The 17,808-nt window shown below is 39.7% G+C and overlaps 1 protein-coding gene across 1 annotated transcript; it reads left to right on the top strand.

The window, feature by feature from the left end:
- On the top strand, window positions 1-17,250 carry LOC143749256 (TNF receptor-associated factor 2). Its single transcript, XM_077241788.1, has 11 exons — window positions 1-115; window positions 2,104-2,314; window positions 3,181-3,259; window positions 3,364-3,462; window positions 3,579-3,740; window positions 3,823-3,897; window positions 4,049-4,123; window positions 11,552-12,061; window positions 13,328-13,505; window positions 13,617-13,765; window positions 14,988-17,250. Exons 2-11 carry the CDS (start codon window positions 2,127-2,129, stop codon window positions 15,204-15,206), a joined length of 1,734 nt encoding a protein of 577 aa, XP_077097903.1. The 5' UTR covers window positions 1-115; window positions 2,104-2,126; the 3' UTR covers window positions 15,207-17,250.
- Window positions 17,251-17,808: the final 558 nt, after the last annotated feature.

Genomic DNA, 17,808 nt, shown 5'->3' with positions numbered 1-17,808 from the left:
ACGCGCTCTTCTCAACAATGTCGACCACCAAAACAGAGCAGCCGCGCCGCGCGCCTCGATCCGTCACAGCGCGAGCACAACCGAGCAAATGAAAGCGAAATCTCATCGCGGTGCGGTAAGTGCGTCGGTCTCATAATCAATTGTTTGATTCTTATTTTATTGCATGCATGTTTATTGTCATGCTCAACATATCCCTACATGTAAAAGAGGCGTGGCGGTACAGAACGGACGCAACAACCATTCGAAATATGTTGCATTTGCTTAGCAACAGAGGAAAAGATGAGATTTGCAATTGTCAGCTGACTGTATGATGTACATCGACGAGCTGCATGGTCGATATCTGATAAAAGTGCTTTCAGATATGCATGAAAGGTTCTAGTGTGTGTTTCCTGTGAATGTTTACACCACTCTACACTATTGTAGCCTACACCATTTGTGGACTGGATGTCTGTATGGAAACACGCACGTATTCAAGCAAAACTGAAACAGAAACAAAGACATTGGGATTCATATTAAGAGACCTGCTGTGCATGCTTTGGTTTATTAATGCTTATCTAATTACTTTAGATAGAGTCTTTCCATTTTACCCTGTAAAGCATAACAATCTTATCAGACGCATTCAATTGTAGCCCACTAATGCACAGATAATAATTTATTAATTTGTACGTAATATGTTTGCAAACAGCAAGAAGGCTCTAAATATGTCACTAAAAGCGCATTAGACGGCACAATATGTTGTAGGAATGCTACATTTTGCATGTCAGTGCTTATTATTTTTTAAAGTAAGATTACTTGATAAATGGCTAGGAATATGATAAAGTACAACATTGCAACATAAAACCCCAATCAGATCACCAGGACCTTGATGAAGCTGAGGGGTTTTGCATCAACCTGATATTGTTTATTTCATGACATTAATATCTCACTGATTACATGGCTACTCACCAAATAAATAAGTACACAGACATAAAATATTGATTTAAAATTTTGGATTATGTTAGAAGAGTGTAGAATGATACACGCATTCCAGAGAGCTGAGTAATAAATGTTGGTTACTCTTTATGGGAATACTTTATTCTACACTGTCTTTGTTACACGTTACATATAGTTACTTTAGTAATAATTTTAAGGGATGCATAATTACATGCAACCAACCCCTTTTCCTAACCCTAACCCTATAGTAAGTACATTTAGTTCATTAACATTAAATGTATAATTACACTGTAACAAGGACACCTTAAAATAAAGTGTAACCCTCTTTATTTTAATGTATTTGTTACACTGTAATAATACATTGCAAATTTAAGTAACTGTAGGCTACTTACTAGCCTATAAGGTTAGGGTTTGGTTTGGTTTAGGGCTAGTTGAGTGTATTTATGCATCATTTATTATTACTATAGTGTACATGTGACATATGTAACAATGACACATAAAATAAAGTGTTACAATACCTAATCTTTTTTTGGAAACGGAATAGAAAGTCACTGTTGTCATATACAGTGCTTAGCATAAGAGAACACACCCATGCTAAAGTTTACTAAAAAGAGGAATAAAAAATCATCTTTTGAAAATTGATCTTAATGCCTTAATTAAAAAAACACTTCACCATACCTAGACATTGGCATGGTGTTATTTCAGTTAGCCTAATAGCTGGTATGATTTGCATTGAGAGATGATCTTATGGAAAGTACCCCATGCCGATCTCTAGGTATGGTGAAGGGAATGTGATGATGTGGGGATATTTTAATTCCAAAGGCCAAGGGAACTTTATCAGAATAAATAGTATCCTGGATCCATTAAATAACTGGCCTTTAAAAATAAAAATCTGCCTGGCTGGGAATTTAACATAGGTGTTTCCTGACTTACGCAACCTGTATTTTAAAAGGAAGAACATTTATTTATTTACAATACATTATTCATTCACAAACAAAATTGGTGTCCTTAAATTTTGGATTTTTTAAATTAAGGCATTAAGATACATTTCCAAAAGATGATTTTTTATTCCTCTTTTTAGTCAACTTTAGCATGGGTGTGTTCACTTATCCTATCCACTGTATATATTTGAAGGTAGTTTCCAGCCCTTATGGATTCTCTCTTGTTTAGACCAGGAACATTTAGAGCGGGACATGGCTGCTCAAGAACCCTCCCCCCCGTCCTCCATGGAGAACAACAAGCCAGGGTTTCCAAAGAAGATCCTGGCCAACAAGCTTGAAGACAAACATTTATGCAACTGCTGTCAGAACATTTTGAGAAGGCCGTTCCAAGCTCAGTGCGGTCATCGCTTTTGTTCTTACTGCTTCAACCGGACTGTTGGGTAATCCAGCCTGCTGATCTAAGACAGATACTGATAAATTCAGTTCTGATCCAATGAATTTAAACAAATAAATCTATCTAACATCATAGGGGCGATTGACATTAAATTTCCTTCATCACAAGAATACTGACACTTTGTGAAAACTACAAAATACACTGCCATTCAAAAGTTTGATAAGACTTTTTTAACTTATTTTGGAAAAAAAAGTCTTATGTATTTATGGCATATATTCTGATTTGCTGCTCAAGAAACATTTCTGATTAACATCAATGTTGAAAACTGCAGGTTAATATTTTTGCGGAAACCGTGGTACATTTTAGTTTTCTGAATTTTTTGATGAATACAAAGTAAAAAAAAAATCTTTTGTAACATTATAAATATGTTTACTGTCACTTTTGATCAATTTAACGAGTCCTTTCTGAAAAAAAAAATTCCTTTAAAAAACGTTTTACCTACCACAAACTTTTGGACAATAGTGTAATTTTGAGGTATAAAAGTAAATATTTTTTGTATTAAATATTTTTTTTCTTCTGCTGTCTAGTTTGGTCTTTAAATTTAAATGAATATCTATTTTATCTCTTGGTTGTTAGTTACATTAACTACCGGTTAACTGATATGCTTTTCCAATAGCAGTATCTACAGAATGTATTGTTCAATATTTATATGACATAAGCTATAGAAATTAATTATAATAACTGAGATAAGTAATTTAGTCCACTTATACGTTTAATCGTATAAATACATTTTGACACAATTTTTACTCAGAATTTACAAGCAATATTTAAAAATAGAAATTGACTAGGGTGTACCGATGCCAAAAATACTGATGTCAAAATAGCAAAATGTGTCTCGCTTTGTCGTTTTAGATCTGGACCACAGAAATGTAATGCCTGTATCAAGGAGGACATCTTCGAAGAGCCCACGTCAATTCTCAAACAAGGCTGCGTAAGCACAATGCTTTGTTTAATGTGAAATATCAAGAGTTCTGAACATTTTTAAAATGACTTACTGCCAGACATTTATTGCACATTCCCTGTGTTTTCCTGCAGGCGTTTCCCGACAATGCTGCCAGAAGAGAAGTTGAAAATCTTCCAGCTGTGTGCATCAACGAGGGCTGCGCCTGGAAAGGCAGTATTAAAGATTATGAGGTTGCGTGTTCATGACATTAGCTTTATTTAAATTAAGTCTTTCAACACTTTACAACAAAATAAATGCACACAGTTTCTCATTTGGTAACTTGTTGTCATAACTCATTTTTTTGTAGTTGAGCCACGAGGGGAAGTGTGAGTTCATGATTCTGTCCTGTCCCTTGTGCAAGGAGCTCATTGTATTTAACGAACAGGAACGTCATAATGAGCGTGTGTGTCCTGAGAGAACGCTCAACTGCAAATACTGTAAAGAACCATTTCACTTCAAAAACATCAAGGTAAGCGAGTGGTCTAAGAAAAGATGTGATGTGTTTGAGGGGTGAAAAAAGATTTCAATGTTACTAAATAATGTTTTCACAGGCCCATGATGAGATTTGTCCCAAATATCCTATGATTTGTGAAGGATGTGCGAAGAAGAAAATCCCCAGGGAAAAGGTGTTGTGATCAAAAACAAGTTATCCAAGTCACAGTGACCATGAACATTGTTCTTCACTAACACTCATTATTGACTTCTTTAAGAAAACAGATCAAGCAGTTTGTACGGATGGTAGAACATTTCTTTGCAAATTTCTTTTGGTCTTTTTAGTATGTTGACCATATCAAGTTCTGCAGCAAATTCAGGACTCCGTGCAGATATCATGTGGTTGGCTGTGACATGTCAGTAAGTAAAGTTTTTTATATCGTAGCATTCAAACAGACCAAGAACTGAGTTCATGAAATGGCAGTCAATGCCTTTGTTTCTGTCTGTTTTTCTTGGGAATGTTGCAGATGTGTACTGTAACTTCATTTGCTCAGCATTTGTTCAAGAGCACTTCTAAAAACAATTTTCCAAACAATAAACATCATCAATCACAGTCAAAAAGACGGTCATGAACTGTCCTTTTCTTTTTCTCTGTCCCAAAACTCAATGCACAACATAACGTGTACATACAACGTACGCAAAATTTAATATGTGCGTATAGAGTAAAAAATACAGAATTTATTGAAAAATATACAGAAAATATACAATGTTTAGAAAATAGCAACGGAGTAGTAATAAATACATCTGCTATGTCTGAGAATAGACAATATTTATACATAAAACTATTACACATTTTTGTTAAAGTATTAGATTAAAAATGTCAACTTCAAACTTAAATGACTTGGCAGCTAACTGAAATAAAATAAGTTGAAGTTGAAGTAGTAAAATGACTAGAACTAAAACTGAAATAAAAATGAACTAAAACGTACTCGGTTACATACGTAATCTCGGTTCTCTCTAGAAGAGGGAACAAGTATTGCGTAAGTTAGCTTACGGGTACGGGGTAAAGTCATCTTTTCTCGAGACATTGAAGCCAAAAATTATCCTTAATTTTGCATTTGTTGTCAACGCAGTGCAGCAGCCAGCAGACCTAGTGCAGGCCATCTTGCGTGGTCTCTGGCTGCCCTGAGGCAACTGCTGCAGCCTACCACTGAGGGCCAAAATGGGGGTGGCTTAGGCTCAGAGGCTGCGTCACTGGTTTCATCAGCTGAAGCGAAAATCGCTCGTGGCACCTGCACGGTCGGGTTACACAATACTCATTCCCTCTTCTAGAGAGAACCGTGGTTACGTATGTAACCGAGTACATTCTCTTACGAGAGGTTCTCTCGTATTGCGAAAGTTAGCTTACGCTACGGGAACCCTTTGTCAACGCCGTGCGCGCTCAGCCTCCACTTCATGAGTCCCAGGGATTCCTGGGGAACATAGATAAGTGGGAAACAGGTGGCCAGCAATGCGGGCCAGCACATGTTATAAGCACATACAGGGTATACAGAGCGGCATCGCCGGTCCATATAACTATTCACCATATAGTGCAGCTCAACCAGGAGAGCTAACTGCACATGATAATCTGGGAAGGATATACACACTGCTCACACTGACAGAAGTCTAGCCTGCAAGGCGGGAACTTCCAGGTTATACAACCTAACAAATGTGGACGGAGAGGCCCAGCCTGCCGCTTAACAAATGTCTTGAATGGAAATTCCGCTGGACCAAGCCCACGACGAGGCCACGCCTCCGGTGGAATGCGACCTGATGCCCAAGGGGCATTGCAGACCTTTAGACTATAAGCGGATTGCGATAGCTTCCAGTATCCATCTGGACAGGCTCTGTTTCGAGGCGGCGAGACCCTTGGTGTGCCCACCAAACGAGATAAAGAGCTGTTGCGAACGCCTGGAAGAGGCGGAGCGCGTAATGTAAGCCCTCAGCGCCCTGACAGGCCAGAGGAGATTAACATCACCCTCACTATTGGATGCTGGCAGAGCCGAAAGAGAAATGACCTGCGCTCTGAAGGGGGTGCCCAACATGGGTGCCCAACACTTTAGGGACATAACCATGTCTTGGCTTAAGGATGACTTTAGAGTCATTTGGCCCGAACTCAAGACACGCAGCGCTAACAGATAGCGCGTGTAAATCCCCCACACGTTTGACTGACGACCGAGCTGTCAGGAAAACGGTTTTGAACGAGAGGTACTTTAGGTCCACGGAGTCTATCGGTTCAAGGGGAAAGCTTTCAGGGCCTCCAGGACCAATGAAAGATCCCATATGGGAACCGAAGGGGTCGCGGGGGATTCATGCGTCTGGCTCCCCTAAGGAAGCGATGACAAGCTCATTTCTTCCTACTGACTGACCGCGCGTCGACTCAGCGAACGCTGCAACGGCCGCCACATAAACTTTAAGCGTTGATGGGGATCTGCCCTTATCCAACAGCTCTTGAAGGAAGCCGAGCAACCACGGGACAACACACGTTCGTGGGTCTAGATCTCTGTTAGCACACCATTTGGAGAACACCGACCATTTAGGCGCGTAAAGCCGCATCGTAGAGGGAGCTCTGGATTGCGTAAACGTGTTCATCACTCCTTCTGGCAGGACAACGGGTATCCGTTGATTAACCATGCATGCAGAGACCAGCGCTCTGGATGGGGATGCCAGATTGAGGCGCGGGCTTGAGAGAGGAGATCTTTCCTCACCGGAATCGGCCAAGGGGCTGTGTTAGACAGCCGCATCACCTCCGGGAACCAGGTTTGATTCTCCCAGCGCGGGGCTGTAAGGAGCAACGAGCGGCGCGTTTCCCTGATCCTCTTGATTACCTGTGGTAACAGAGAGACCGGAGGGAAAGCATAAAGTGGGAGGCTGGGCCAGATCTGGGCCAGCGCATCCTCGTTCTTTTAAAAGAACAGTGGGCAATGAACGTTGTCTTTTGACGCAAACAGTACAAAATGTTGTACGGATGTTGCATGGATGCACGGCGAGCGCTGTACATCCATGCACTTCGACTTTCGCTTTGCCGAAAAGGCTTCACAGTAACTGGATTGTCTGGGGGTGCAGGGACCATTCGTCCAAATAGTTCAGAATTCGCAGCCCTTTTACTCTCAAAGGGGCGAAAGCCGCATCCATGCACTTCGTAAATGTACGGGGTGCCAAAGACAGGCTGAACGGGAGGACGGTGTATTGATATGCCCGACCGTCGAAGGTGAATCTCAAGAATGGCCTGTGACGGGGAACTATCTGGATCTGAAAGTATGCATCTTTCAGATCGAGAGAGATAAACCAAATTTGCGCGAGGATTTGTCTGGTCGTGAGCATTTTGAACGGCCGTCTCATGAGAGCTTTGTTCAAATATCTCAGATCTAAGATAGGTCTTAGAGCTCCGTCCTTCTTGGGTACGAGAAAATAACGACTGTAAAAACCTGACTCGCTCAGAGAAGGAGGTACTGTCTCTATAGCCCCTTTGCACAGCAGTTTGGCTATTTCTGCGCGGAGTAGATGCGCTACATCAGCTTTCACTTTTGTCTCGGTCCGTGCTCGAAAGCGAGGGGGTCTGCGAGCGAATTGAAGCGAATAGCCCTGTCTTATTGTGCTCAGCACCCATTCTGACACACCTGGAATAGCCTTCCATGCTTCTACATGTATAGCTAGGGGCAGAATGGACTCCGGGTTCCGATCGCCTCGCTTCGCGGGCTCGTGAAGCTGAACCGGAGGTGTGTGCGGGGCGCGCGCTGTCTGTATCACTTGAGATGACCCGATTACTGGGAATGGGGAACATTTTGTGACGATATTTAGTGCGAGCGGAGCCTGGGGCGAAGTGTTTGTCAATAAGTGTGAGTACATTCATAACTTGGCTGCTGTGAGGCTGTTGCCGTGTAACACAGCGGTAGGGCTGCAGCTATCAATTCTTTTTGTAATCGATTAATCTAGCACTTAATCGATTGATTAATCGATTAATCGGATACAATTTTTTTGTGTGTTTTCAAACAACCAAAACAAATAATGCATAACAAAAATGATGTGGCTTTAAAATGATCAAGCATTTGGCTTTTATTTCTCCCAAAAAAACTGGTATTTATTCCAACTCCAACATTTGGCTCCAAAACTAAGCCTATTTATTGCTATTTTTACCCATTTAGTGTTAATAAGTGCCAGTGCCAACAATTATGTAAAAATACAGTTAAGTCAACTTACTGTAAAACATGTATAACATGTAAAATTATGAATACAAACCCCCTAAAAGTACGAGTGGATTTGGAGAAGCAGCCTGGGGAGTTTCATTTTTTGTTGTTGTCTGTAACTATTTGGCAGACGTTACATACAAACAAGGTTTCGAAAAGACTGCAATACAATATTTGTTCCACCATCACGTCCCGGTGTATACAGTGAATGCATGCTGAAATGATTGTTGCGTGGCTACATAAAAGTTTAAGCATATGTGATGCATTGCCGCAATTGGTCTGACTGGCGCGTGAGAGAGACAAGGGTGCATGCGCGCGTGTGTGTGTTTGTGTGTGTGTGTGTGTGTGTGTGTAAGGGGGTTCTTTTTTTAGGCTATAGCCTACTCTCTTGCAATTGAACGTGAATACGTTTAATACTTAAAAACATCAAAGCTAAACACCATATCTAGTCAAACCGCATCACGACATCGCTACAAATACAGTAGGCCTATGGGATTAAAATCAGCAAACATCAATGTATAGGCTTAGGCTACGTTACCTTGTTTCAGCGACGCTTGGTGAAACAGCATGGAGTGGATGTTTTCGTTTCAGATGCTGAATCATTGAAGTCGAACTGTTGTGGTATGCCAGGTCTACTTTGCAGTAGACACATTGCACTTTGTTGTCCTTTTTAAGTTTGTAAGTTTGACATTACTCTCCGCCATCGCGCCAACTAAATTCAAAATGTATCACGCACTATGGTGTGATCCCTGCGCGTATAGTGCGCATCATAGGAATTTAACGAGGATTCGAGGCAGAGTTTTTGCCTTGAGGAATTTTTGTAATCGAGTTAATCGAGTAACTCGATGAATCGTTTCAGCCCTACAGAGTGGGCAGCGAGTAGGTGTGAGCACAGATTTGTGGGCACATTCTCTACATCTAGCACTCGAGCGACACTTGCCAGCTTTATGAGAGTGGGCTCTGTGAGTGTGTGAGACACGTGGGGCCTTCTGTTTATGTGTAGGGGTGAGCACTGACTTGTGGGCACTTTTTCTACACTTAAAACACCATCGCCGTGAGGCGGATAACCAGACTTTATACTCTTTCTGAGATTTCTCTGGGTCGCCATAAAAACGGCGTTTGTGTGCAGGCGAGCGGGCTGTGTTGCCGACTCGTTGACTGCTAAATGTGCGTCTGCAGTAGCCTTCCCTGAGGGGACTGACAGGACGAGATATTTTGACGGTGGTCTGGCCGTGGCGAGACCCAGCCGTCTTTTCCTCTCTGGTGTTGCTAGGAGGACTTTGCCTGTCCGGACTTCGGCGCAATCTTGGGCCGGGGGGCGGCCTGCGTCCAGACAAGCGTGACGCTGACGCTGACTAGCGTGTCGTGCAGGCAGCTCACGTGGGCAGCTTGCAGAGGAGCTAGAGTGTCGAGGCAGGAAAAGGTTCATGGCCTGCGAGGTCTTCTGCACACACGGCGATCCCGTTCACCGCTGGGCCGAAGAGACCAGTAGGGGAGAGCGGCGCGTCGAGAAACGCGGAGCGCTCTGATTCCCTCATATCCGCAAGCGTCAACCAGAGGTGCCTCTCTGTGACGGTGAGCGAGGCCATGCATCTGCCCATTGCATGAGCCGAGGATTTCGTCGCACGAAGGGAGAGATCCGGGAGGCTGCGGCTGTGAAGGAAGCAGCTATCGAGCATATTGGGCGCGGGCTCCTTAGGCGGTGACCAATCCAGGCCGAGTTGGTCGACGGCCCTTGAAAGGGGACACATGAGTTCGGCGTCCACGCCAGGCCGAGTCCTGCTGGATTCCTGGATTGAGGAGGAGGCGGAGTGATTTGAACTCCACCACTCCACGCTGTCTGATGCCAGGATGGAACAGCTGTCACCTGGGTACGCTCCTTCAGCTTCGACCCCTGAGGCGGCGGCAGTGAGTCCAGAGAGAGTCCTTCTAGCGCGGTCCAGAGGGTGGAGTGACAGCGTCCGGGGTGAAGGCTTCGAGACCAGCCGCAGGGTCGACAACAGAAGTGCTTCGCAATGCTCGTAGCTGCCCGAATCCAGGGCGAGGGCTGCGTGGTCTAGGCCCAGGCAGAGAGCGCAAATCACATGGCGGTCTCCTGCGCTGTGCGGGGCTCTGCACGAGCCACAGGAAAGGCGAGGCATTTTGAGAAAAACACTTGCGCTCTTTTAGAGAGAGAGAGTGAGTGTCGCAGCGGCGAACACTCACAGAAGGCAAGCACAAAAGGATACTCAACGCCGGATGGCGTAGCAGGCAAGGAAGGCTGAAGGTGGCGAAGACGGCCAGCTTCTTCAGGCGCTTTCCTCTGCTTGCTGGTCGCTAGATTCGATGGCGGAAAAGGCTTCTCTCAAAGTCCAGCGATGCGGAGAGCTTCACTGAAGATTATGAAATCAGTGACGCAGCCTCCGAGCCTGACTTTTATACGCTAAGCCACCCCCATTTTGGTGGGCTATAACGCGTAGAGGGCGCGACGTCAAGCGCGAGGCTCAGTGGTAGGCTGCAGCAGTTGCCGCAGGGCAGTCAATGAGCACGCAAGATGGCCTGCTCTAAGTCTGCTGGCTGCTGCATTGCGTTGACAATAAATGCAAAATTAAGGATAATTTTTGGCTTCAATATCTCGAGAAAAGATGACTTTACCCCGTAGCGTAAGCTAACTTACGCAATACGAGAGAACCTCTCGTAAGAGAACTAAATAGAAATATTTAAAAAAATAATATTAAAATGACACAAGCACATAAAATACTGAAAATCAAACTAAAATTAAAATGAAATCTAAAAAAGGAAAAATAAAAAGTAATTTAAATTATTAATAAATACTAAAAATAATGCTGAAGGAGAGTTCATATCAGGGGCGTGGAAAGTACGGGTTTGTTTTCACAGCTATAAACAATGCAATTTTTATAAGGAAATCAATAGATTTTAAGTCAGAAAACCTTCAATAAGGAATATAACTGTAAATTGTAAGTGGGCAGCACATATTTCTCTTATTAAACTGTTTTAATCTTGCATAGTTTACTTTCTCAAAACGGGATTAGTCTATTATTTCATTCTTCTTGGATCTTGATTGGCGCACACCAGGGACTGAAAATAACTGGAGCTTTTGCCATCAAAATGAATAAGAATGCCTACCAAAATAAAGTTAAGAGGAAAAAATGCCTCAATAATGAGTTCCTGATTTCTATATTTATAGCGATATAGGTAAGCAACAAGACACAAGCAAGAGTGTTTTTTGTCCCAGAAAAGCATATTTAAAATGTGATATTGATATTATAGAACAGATAAATAAACAAGAAGTTAATATTAATATGAATTAAATAAAACCATTAAAACTATTAAGAATGTTCATTAATTAAAATAAAGCTCAAATAAAATAAAATATTACATGAAAAGCTTCAACTCAAAAAATTTAAGTTGGCAACTAAAAAATTGAAGTAGGCTACTAAAAAAGTTGAAGTACTAAAATGACTAAAACTTTTATATTTTCTAAAGAATATGTGAGCTGTGCAGAACTCTCCGCACAATGCAGTCGCAAACCGCATGATTTGAGGAATAATTCATGTCTGTAGCATAAACAGGATGGGACGAGTTAGACACTGAAGTTTAACCCTGTTGATTTCCCTTTGAGGTGGAGAAGGAGAAGATCCACGATCACGAGCGTGCCTGTGCTCACGAACATCTAAACCTGCTTCTGCACTACATCATGGGCATGAAGGTCAGTCTGGAGGGCCTGCAGCCACAAAGTCTGGAGCTGGCGGGTCACAAAGCTCACGAGCTTCACCAGGCGCTCCGAGACCTGGAAGCCAGAGTGAGTCAGCTGAGCGCCATCCCCGTGCAGGGGGTCCCCTCCTCCTCGTCCTCCTCCTCGTGTGCCGTCGCTCCTCCACCTCCTCTTCCCACGTCCTTCACGCCGCTGCCCAGCTCGGTCGGCGCCGCACTGGAACTACAGCTCCACAGCGAGAAGACCAAGGTGGCAGATCTGGGCCGGCGCTGCCAGGACCTGGAGGTGAAGGCGGGGACGTTTGAAGATGTGGTGTGTGTGCTGAATCGAGAAGTAGAGCGCTTCGCAACCACCATGGAGGCCAGCAACCGACAGCATAGACTCGATCAGGACAAAATCGAGGCTCTTAGCAACAAGGTGAGCTACTTAAAAATACATCAATTTAAGCTTCAACCCTGGAAAGCCTAACTAATGAAATAATAATATTTGTTTTTGAAATGGAAAAGTTGGCTCTTAGTAGTCACTCTATATATGCCAATAATATAAGGTGATATTTAAATGCTTAGTTTTATGATCAAAACTCTCTAGTTTGAAATTGTTCGGGGGCGAAAAAAAAGAATGCAATACAATACAATGATGATTGAGAGATGGACAACTAAACGTTCCTAAAAAGGCTGATGGATCATATTTATGCTATTCCAAAGGTTCCAAAATAATACATAAATAAATTCATACATATATAAATATACGAAGAAATGTAAAAAAGAAAATGAATAAATGAGTATTTATACTTTTATTTCCTTATTTGTGTATAATTGTATTTTTCCACATTCATTTATTTCCACTTTTATTTTTCTACATTTATTTCTATATTTATTTATTTCTACATTTATTTATCCATATGGTGATGAGGAGGGCATGTTTAACCTCAGACATAGATAAATGTAGACATAAATAAAAATATACATTAATAAATCTGGAAATAAATAAATGTATAAATAAACGTGAAAAAACACTATTAAACATGAATAAGGAAATAAAACTATAATATTTATTTTTGTTATTTTACATTTATTCATATATTTATTTATATATTTATTATTTTGGTAGCTTCGGAATTCTATACATATTTTGACATTCACATTAAAAAAATTCTAATAAATGATGTATGAATAATCAAGTAAACCAATGTTGCTTGAGTAATTGTTCATCTTTAAATATTACTAACAATATAAAAGTTAAAGTTACTTAGTTAGCTGAAGCTGGACATTTTTACAATTATAAAATTGTTAAATATACTTGCTAAAACTATCAATCAGACAACAGAAGCCATGAAGTATATTGTGTGCTACTCAAATTATTTAACATGTCGATTAATTCATTTCAAATATGACACATTAGGCTTAATATTGCCAGTATAAATCTTGTGAAGGCCAGTAAAGTAACAGTATCAGTAGTGCAATAGCATTAGTCTAAAGACATGCAGTGAACAAACTGGTGATGTACCTTCTGGTTGAAGGGCCATTTGAGCAGCGCGTCGCTCATTCCACTCATGACCACAAAAAACAGCGAGAAAACTTTCTTTGCCTATGTGAGAATCATTTATGTTCAGAATGTTTGCTCCAAATCTAATCAAATGGCTCAACTCTGTCTTTCTCCGTTATGTCTGTCTTCATCTCAAAGGTTCGTCAGCTGGAACGGCAGGTGGGTGTTAAAGACCTGACTGTAGCTGAAATGGAGGGCAGACTACGGGAGATGTCCGCAACCACGTTTGATGGCGTCTTCATCTGGCGGATATCAGATATTACTAAAAAGAGACAAGATGCCATTGCTGGACGGGCGCCTGCCATGTTTTCACCTGGTAAAAAACCCCATATGAATCAGAATTGATAAAGTAATTTCATCAGAAATGAGTCAGTGTTTTTTTATATACTTATATATTTTGACTTACATGCTCCTCGGTTCTGTTCAGCATTTTACACAAGCAAGTACGGCTATAAGATGTGCCTACGCATTTACCTGAACGGGGATGGGACGGGTCGTGGAACTCACCTCTCGCTGTTTTTTGTGGTCATGAGAGGAATGAGCGACGCGCTGCTCAAATGGCCCTTCAACCAGAAGGTACATCACCAGTTTGTTCACTGCATGTCTTTAGACTAATGCTATTGCACTACTGATACTGTTACTTTTCATGAAAGGTCATTTAAATATGGAAACTTAAAGTGATCATAGAAATATTTGGTAACACTTTACAATAAGGTTTTATTAGTTAACTACTTTAGTTAGGATGAACTAAGAATTAACAATACTTCTACAGCATTTATTAATCTTAGTTATTGTTAATTTCAACATTTACCAACACATTGTTAAAATCAAAAGTTGTATTTGTTAACATTAGTTCATGATCTGTGAACTAACATGAACAAACAATTAATAAATATCGTAACAAATGTATTGCTCAATGTTAGTTCATGTTAGTTAATACATTACTAATGTTAACAATACCAAATATTTTTATCAAAATATATATTTGGTTTTAAATGTATGTGAATATTGCATAAAAGTTTTTGCAATTTATATACAATATAGAAGATAATAAAAAATATAATTAAACATAACCTAAAATACTTTTTAAAATAGAATTACATATTGCCAGCTAAACAAGGGAAATTAAGCTTGAAATATGTTAAATGTTAAATGAACAAAAATTCATACAAATAAACTGTAATATGTGTGTCTGTGTGTGTGTGTGTGTGTGTGTGTGTGTGTGTGTGTGTGTGTGTGTGTGTGTGTGTGTGTGTGTGTGTGTGTGTGTGTGTGTGTGTGTTTATATAAGAAAAAATAAAAGAATACATAAAAATATGACTAAAATATTAGCCTTTTTTACAAATTGAGGTGAATGTAGAAATGTTTTTTGTGAAACATTAACATAAATTAGAATTTAAATATTAGTATTATATAAATAATATGAATATTAATAATGCACACTATATATGTGTGTGTATATAATATATATATATATATATATATATATATAATGCAGAAGACTATATATATATATATATATATATGTATATATATATATATATATATATATATATATATATATATATAAAAGAATGTTATTAATTCTATTTGTAATATTTAAATGGATATCAAATAATATATAATACAGAAGACACACATAATATCATTATTTTCTGTGATGTAATTATGGATGTGCAGGTGTGGAAAATAAAATTAACAAAATAAAAAATGAATGAATATTTTCACAGCCTGAACTACAGTACCTGTAAAAGTATCGCTATGTATTTGTGAGCAGAATCTGGCTACATTCTTCCAGGTCACACTGATGCTGCTGGACCAGAGTAACAGAGAGCACATCATTGATGCGTTCCGTCCCGACATCACTTCCTCCTCATTCCAGAGGCCCGTAAGCGAGATGAACATCGCCAGCGGCTGCCCGCTTTTCTGTCCGCTGTCCAAGCTGGAGGGCAAGAACTCGTACATACGGGACGACACCATCTTCATCAAAGCCATCGTGGACCTCACTGGCCTTTAGGTGTTCTACTCCATCACGGTTAGGAGCTGCTTCACCACAGCAGGAGCTTTATTCCATGACGTCTGTTTGGACACGTTTCCCTGCATGTGTTAAGCCGTCACAAACGTTGCACTGCTGCATAGTTCCAGAAAGGGTCAGTGGAGCTCTATAACAGGAAAAAGGGTTGTGAAACACTGGAATTGAACGTGAAGTCCGGTCCAGTTACATAATGTAGATCACAATTCAAAACTTAAGTTCTTCAGCACAGCGCAGACTTTTTTCATCATGGTAAAATGCATTAAACTATTATTGGTAGTTGAATGCATCATCACATTAGAGAATATATTTAATAAACAAACTGATTAGCTGATTAGCATTTTACAAATTGCAGTTTGCATGATGAAGACTATGAAATGTGTTCAGCACATTTTTTTTGTTCATTGGCAAGTGGGTAAATTGCACTGCTCTATAGTGCTAAACTGTTTTTGAGGGTGAAAGGGTTTTTAATTGTCATACAATAAGTATAGTGAGGGTCATGATCGTGGATTTCATTTAATCGGTGTTTGGCTACATCTGTGGAAGATAGTTTGAAGTTTAAAGGTAAAAATCTTAGCGTAGGTGTCTGTGAAACGGTCCTGAGCAGGAGTCCTGTGCACACGAAGATTGAAGTTATTGCGTTGCATTTTGTATATTTTTAATAAACTACAAGTCTTGTTATTACTTTTGTAAATAGGAATATTTATACAGTTTACTTGGTACATCGGAGCTTGAGTTTATAGTGTTTGCTGGCTTCATGGAGTGCAAGTTTGTATTTTATTCCTTTTAAATTGTTCTCACTGCCAAATGACCTACGAGGCAGTGTGTGTATTTTCTAGGCTAAATTTAAGCTCTTGAGATGTTTACACAGGACCAAGCTTTTGCTATACAATTGTCTTTTATATTTGGCACTGGGGGTATGACTACGAGTTAACCAGAATCCACTGATTTTAAACCAGTTATGACAACTATTGAAACTTCTCTGTGCATGGGAGGCCTCAATCTGCAAATGCACATGATATTTATCACAAACACTTTTCTCATCCAGTGAGTGACGACACCACTGCAGACATACTTTAGAGATAAATGAAATAAACATTTAACATAATGATTATTTTATACGATACACTGCTTCTATTCTTAAAAATACAAGCAGATATCTATATATTCATACTATATAAGCAATCGATATGTATCTTTATATATAACCATAAACTCTCAAAGCGAGGGATCTTTATACAGGAAATGTATATACAGTTTACATCTATTTTATTATATTTAATGCATATTATTTATATAGCTGTACATGTGCAGTCATGGTGGTTTAAAACTAATTTTAACTTCTTCTTAGTAAATTGTCAGAAATACAAATTAATTTGTACATGCGATGCCTTGTGATAACTTGAATCCGATCACTTGATACAATCTTCAAACAGAAATATCTGCAAGCTGAGGATATAAACTGCAATACTGAGAAAGCTCAACTTTAGGGCATTTATTAAAAGGGACAAAATAGATGGTACCAGACATAAAAAAGATATGTTATACTGTGTTTCTGTGACATTATTTGTGCCAAATATCCATAGTGAAGTGCTGTTAGAGTTAATAGATAATGATATGTCCTTTAATGAAAACTGATTGAATGTATGTCAAACTCAAAATGTGCAATTTTATAAAAACAAAAAACTTAATGTACACTGTATTAATTTTCTTTTCCTCTTAAATTGAAATTTGTGACAAGTGAAATTTCTAGCTCATTTTTTTTTTTTACTATATTACACTGCAAATGATATACCCCCAAATGTGTAAATTCTAGATTAAAGGTAAAAAGTTTAGAAAATGTTGCACATACCAAAAATTTAGCCACAACAATTAATGCCACACTTTCATTTAAAGTTGATCCTGACAGCTCACAATAATTTACATGTTAAGAAAGACACTTTTCCTGTACACATTTCTTTTTAATTTTATCCTAGTATGTTTCTATGTATGATGCAAAAATTGTCATAAAACATTCACATTTCACAAACCTTGACTGTGGCTATTGTTGATATTTTAAAGTCCAAAACGTCATTGTCTGCTTAGTATTACGCTCATCAAGAAGACAGTTACGCTTTCACAAATGTATACATGTGGTCATTAAGCATAACTAGCAGCATTGCTTGCTGTCTTAGAAATGCATTCAAAATGATTAACAATATATATGTGCCTAAACATTATGACCAGGCAGTCATATGTGAAGTGAATATTGTTGATCATCTCCTAACAAGGCCACATATTAAGGTCTGGGTAGATTAATCTGTTTCCAGCACTTTTCCAGTGTTTACAGTAACTTTCCCCAGGAACTAGCGACTTTGGGGTGGTACTCGGTGTGTTTGGACCGCAGGAACCCTTTTTCAAAGTTCAAGATGTGGGACTGGGGCGCTGAACATGCTGATTGGTTCAGTTCATGCCGTATTTTGATGGTTTGACTCATTTCAACCAGCGTTTTTAAAAATATGTTGCAGTCAGTGCATGCAGTCCTATGTCAACGGACTAATTTGCTTAATCTTCACAGTACTTAGACTACGGTGGAAACGCAGAAAGC

Source organism: Siphateles boraxobius, unplaced genomic scaffold (genome assembly GCF_051911475.1).
Source record: "Siphateles boraxobius isolate OS27281-9 unplaced genomic scaffold, OSU_SipBor_1 24, whole genome shotgun sequence".
NCBI lineage: Eukaryota > Metazoa > Chordata > Actinopteri > Cypriniformes > Leuciscidae > Siphateles > Siphateles boraxobius.
This window is presented reverse-complemented; position numbering and strand designations above follow the sequence as displayed.